The 5,302-nt window shown below is 43.8% G+C and overlaps 1 protein-coding gene across 1 annotated transcript in view; it reads right to left on the reverse strand.

Moving 5' to 3' along the window:
- TEX12 (testis expressed 12) overlaps positions 1–3,515 on the reverse strand; it is an 8,571-nt gene extending 5,056 nt beyond the window's left edge. The window contains exons 1-3 of the mRNA XM_015562503.1: positions 2,463–3,515; positions 1,593–1,704; positions 1,450–1,501 (exon numbers count right to left, since the gene is read on the reverse strand). Of these exons, the coding sequence (XP_015417989.1) occupies positions 1,450–1,501; positions 1,593–1,704; positions 2,463–2,525 (227 nt within the window). The 5' untranslated portion in view covers positions 2,526–3,515. The remainder of the gene's footprint in view (positions 1–1,449; positions 1,502–1,592; positions 1,705–2,462) is intronic.
- Between the last annotated feature and the right edge of the window lie 1,787 nt (positions 3,516–5,302).

The following is a 5,302-nucleotide window of genomic DNA, read 5'->3' on the forward strand; positions in this document are numbered from 1 at the left end:
GCATAGCTTAGTTAGAGCCTTGTCCTGATATGCCAAGATTGCAGATTTGATCCCTGGTCAGGGCACATACAAGAGTCAACCAATCAATGCATAACTAAGTGGAACAGCAAATTGATGTTTCTCTCCTCTCTCTCTCTCTCTCTCTCTCTCTCTCTCTATCTCTCTTTCTCAATCTCTCTCCACATAATTAATCAATAAAAAATGACTGAATGATTTTTTTTAAATTGAGGTTCTGTCAGTAACAGGGAATCTATTGCCAAGCCCCACAGATACTGGGCCCATCTGAGGAAAAATAATCCCTCCTGAGCCACACATTCTTTCATTTCTTACAGGAAATTCTGCTCCATTAGAATTTTATGGGACCATTGTCGTACTTATGATCTATTGTTGACCGAAACATTATATGGTACATGATTACACATTATTTTAACAGCCACACAACCATTGTTTAAATACAATGACTGTCCAGTAGTTTTTAAAAAAACACCTTACAGCCCTGGCTAGTGTGGCTCAGTTGGTTGGGCACCATCCCATGCAGTGAAGTGTTGCCAGTTCTATTCCCAGTCAGGGCACATGCCCAGGGTTTCGGGCTTGATCCCTGGTAGGGGTCATACAGGAGGCAGTTGATGGATGTTTTGCTCTCACATCGACATTCCCCTCTCTCTCTCTCTCTCCCTCTCCCTTCCTTGCTTTCTAAAAAATCTTTTAAAAATTAATAAATACATAAATTAAAAAATACCTTATAAAACATGATAATCTCAGATCAATAAAATATTAAAATTCATCCTTCAAATATATATGGACATTTAAATATTTCATAAATATATTTATTTATCTTTAATATCACTCCATTTTTATCATTAACTTCACCAAATGGTAGTTTTCTCAAAGAGGTTTTATCATAAAATTTTAAATGTTGTATCATTTAATTAGAAACCAAAATATATCCAGCCTAGTATTCGTAATGGTAATAGCAAAACAGGATACTTAGTGAAAAAGTTAGGCTCCTGCCAGTGTCCTCAGTGGTTAGAGTGTCAGCCCATGCACTGAAGGGTCTCAGGGTTTGATTCCTGATCAGTGCACGTACCTGGGTTGCAGGTTAGATCCCCCAGCCTGTCAGGGCGTATGCAGGAAGCAACCAATCCATGTATCCCTCTCACATCAATGTTTCTCTTTTCTCACTTATTTCTCTCCCCTCTCTCCCTCTCTTCCATTCTCTCTAAAAATCAATGGAAAAAATACCCTTGGGTGAGAACTAACGACAACAAAAAAGTTGGGGTTATTCTTTGAAAATAACAAACTAAATTACTATAAGAAATTGAGGTCGAATTTAAAAATTCCCAAATTATAGTAACTGGATAGGTTCTGCAGTCACTGAACATAAAGTTCCCATATGGAATTTCCTGAAGAAAACTTCTAAGATCAAGACTCAAAAATATAAATACTTACCTTAAAATCTTTGCATATGTAGACAACATTAGATTAATTTCCTTGCTCATATCTATTAAAAAAAAACACTGAGTTATGAAATATAACAAACCTTCTGTATTATAAAAATAAGTATATAGAAATATAAGCATTTTATACAACACCATTCAAATCTTTCTCCAGGGATTCATCTTTATCAAATAGTCCAGGGCTTTCAGAGAAAGAGGAATCTGATTTTCCAAGAGAGGACAGTTGTGGACTATCTGGCATTTGAGGCTAATACAAGAAAGTAAAAGAAAATAGGTAAACAGTTAACAGGACCCTTAGGATATATACATTCTATTTTTTTAAAGCAAATAAAACACCTTTCATAAAAAAAGGAACCATGCTAGAAACTATATGCTCTTGTCATTTGCTAATTATATTTGAAATTAAATGCTAATTAGTTTGAAATTTTATTACCAAGGAAACTTTTAGTCCCAACAAGCACCTGGTTCAATATACTAAATTTTATTTTTATTTTTTTGAATATGTTATTAACCCCCTGATAAAAGTTTCCTGTACCTTGAACCAGTAGATGTTTCCATAGCTATATAGCAAACTTTCCATTTAGACAATAGCCAAATGTTTGAAAATTTTTGCAAGATAACAATGTCCCAAATGCAAACATCAATTGGTGGAAACAGTAGTGAAGAAAGGCAGAATAGTGTTCTAATTTTAAAAGATCAGCAACTCCAGTACTCCTACTTATTATAGCAAAATAAGTATTTGAAGTCCTAGATATCATAAAGATATGAACCCACTTGTGTCTCTAGACACAAATTACCACCAAGAAATCTCCCGATAGTTTCTTGGAGGTTTTCCCATAAACTTAGTAAAAAAGCAGCTGTAGTCAATATAGTTCCTGCTGGGACAATCCCAGCTCTGGGAATATGAAAACTTGAATTCCATTTATCAACAGAACTTTCTTAAATGGAAGATATTTGAGAAATATATAAAATAAAGTATTAAGGCTCTGGGAGCATAGAGATTACCTCCAACTCTCTTGGTCTCTTGCAATTTCTAGTATCAGGTTTTACAAGGTGATTTGCCATCATAACCTGGAGGCAAGAGCTGCAAAATTTTGAACAACGCCAAACTTAAGTACAAACTCCAAGCTACACACACAGATCTCTTGAATCTTCCCACCCACTGCCACTGTTCATTTAGGCTCTCATTACCGGTCATTTACCTAAACTTCACAATCTCTCCTTTCTCTAAGTCATCCTACCAACTGCTGTTTGGACAGTCTTTCAAAACTCATTACCATACTCCCTGAACTTTCAAAACGGTAATTACTGCATTCCCTTATCTCAAAAACTTGTCCTCGCATACTCATTGCTCCAGAATAAGTCCAAATTCCAACCAAAGTCCTACATCACCTGGGGCTAACCTACCATTCCCCTGATTTTCGTCGACTCCCTCTGTGTACAGTCAGCCAAACTGGTGTCTGGCACTTCCGCCTCGTTTCCGGATTCATCTAAGATGCTTCTACCTTCACAATGTCTCAGTGTCCAAGCAGATACCATTGCTCATCTGAGTCTATCTCATCTCTGACAGACATGAAAACCGGGGCGAGGACAGCTGACCAACCTCAACCAGGTAAAACTGGGACTGGACCAGATCTCTTCTAGCCTGAGGTCACTTCCACGGTCTTCTTCTGTTTTCATAGAGCATCAAATTTTACCTCTAAGTGACTTTTCTACTAGTTCTGAAGATAATTTCCCTATGAATCCGAAAGATTATGTTGACTAAAGAAAAACTGTTGAAGCCTAGAATGGTATAGTCCCTACATCTCAAGTTATCAATGTACAGCATTTAGCTTGATTTCGAGAAAGTATGCTGACGTGGATAACTGTAATCGGCTTGACTAGTCACATATGATCTTCATTTATATAAGCCAGCAACAACTAGTAATAAATATGTCTGTTCGGTGAATTCCCTACAATGCTGCCGCCTTCTTGCCAGCCTCCAGTTAACAGGCCTTGGCGCCACCACAGCAACACGTAGAAAATACCACCGGAGCTCCAGTTCCTGCCAGCTTCCGGCTAACAGGCCTCGTTGCCACCTCAGCAACATGCAGAAAATACTACCGGGCCCCGCTTCCTGCCAGCTTCCGGCTAACAGGCCTCGGTGCCACCTCAGCAACATGCAGAAAAAACTACCGGGCCCCCCTTCCTGCCAGCTTCCGGTTCCTGCCAGCCTCGCCTCAGCGCCACCTCAGCAACACGCAAAAAATACCACCGGGGCACCGCTTCCTGCCAGCTTCCCGCTAAAAGGCCTCGGCACCACCACAATAACATGCAGAAAATACCACTGGGCCCGGTTCCTGTCAGCCTCTGGTCAACAGGCCTCGGCGCCACCTCAGCAACACGCAGAAAATACCACCGGCCCCGCAGGCTCCGCCCGGGAGTCTGTCTCCCAGAAGCCCACTGACAGTGGTTCTCCTCCTTCCCCTTTATCCTCCCTTTCCTCTTCCACCTCTTCTCTCCTTTAGAGTAACTGCACGCGCACGCTTGTCAACTGAAAACCTTTACAACTAGGTCATTCTCCTTCTGGAGAAAATAAATGTCCTGTCACCACACAGGGAGGGCCTCGGTGACAGGCGTTCGAGGCCTGGGGCCGCTGCGCAGCCTAAGGCCACCTCACACGCCCTGTCTTCCCGGCCTCCTCTTCTCCTCAGGCCGCCCCTCTCCTCTCCCTCCTGGCGAAGCCCGCACCCTCTCCCCTGCCCTCCCGCAAGCACAGGCCGCCATCCCGCCAGCCCCACCCAAACCAGTCCACCGGGTGCCCAGGGCCTTTCCCCGCCAGCTGCTCTCCCGCCGGCAGCTGCCAGACCGCGGGAACCAGAGCCCCGGGCGCGAGTGCGCAGACTCCGTGGGCAGCGGGAGCTGGGAGTTCCCGGCAGTCAGCGCGTGCCAGTCACGTGACCGGCAGCCGCCGCCCCTGGAGCCCGCCGGGTAGGGCGCTCAGTCACCAAAAGCGGCTTTTTCCCTCCGCTCCTCTCCCACTCATCCCTACGACGTGGAATCTCCATAAAACAAAGGTCTCTCCCCGCTTTCCACTGTGAGGAAGAAGAGACAAATCTGAGACTGTTCTCCCCCAAAGAACATGGAAAAATTGTCAGAGCCAGGCCAGACTGTGCCCAGCCGCCTGAGTCGCAGTAAAGGAGCACAAAACAGGACACCCACCGCCACGTTCACATCCGATTCCAGGTGGTCGGGGTGACGGAAGGGTTTATACTGAGTTCCCCTGGCTGCGAGCAAGACTTCTTGACCAGAGCCTTCATCCCTTGACCCCTTTTTCTTTGGGGCAACAGAACTTCGAGAATCACGGGATCTTCGGAAATCGCTTTCTTGGTGTGTAAACAAGTTTAGTTCACTTAATTGACAGCTTTCAAAAAAATATATTTTGTAGCATGCATGACCCACATCCTTGAAGCTTAGTCTATTGGGTGCTTTAATGTGGCGACTTTGCCCTGCAATTTCAAAGATAGGCATTCTAAACATGCCCAGTTAGCTGATGTGGAAGGGGAAAAAAGGATATCAGCTCGTAAAACAAAGGTCACTGACACCCTCCCCCCCATAAATTCCGGGTGCCCGATCTTACACCTGTCAAAATTTATGGCCCACGCCTTACCCTGGACTGGCACGGGGAGGACTTGCAGGAGGAGTTCTCACCTCCTGTTTCTTCAACAAGCCCTGCAGGAAGAGCTCTGTGTTTGTTTACCGCAGAATTCCATGGCACTGGCAGCCCCTCACGTGACTGCCTCTTCCCCTCGGTCAAGTACCTCCTTTTTAAAAAAAAAAAATATTTCTTTATGGATTTCAGAGAG

The sequence above is a fragment of the Myotis davidii genome, unplaced genomic scaffold (genome assembly GCF_000327345.1).
Source record: "Myotis davidii unplaced genomic scaffold, ASM32734v1 scaffold97, whole genome shotgun sequence".
NCBI lineage: Eukaryota > Metazoa > Chordata > Mammalia > Chiroptera > Vespertilionidae > Myotis > Myotis davidii.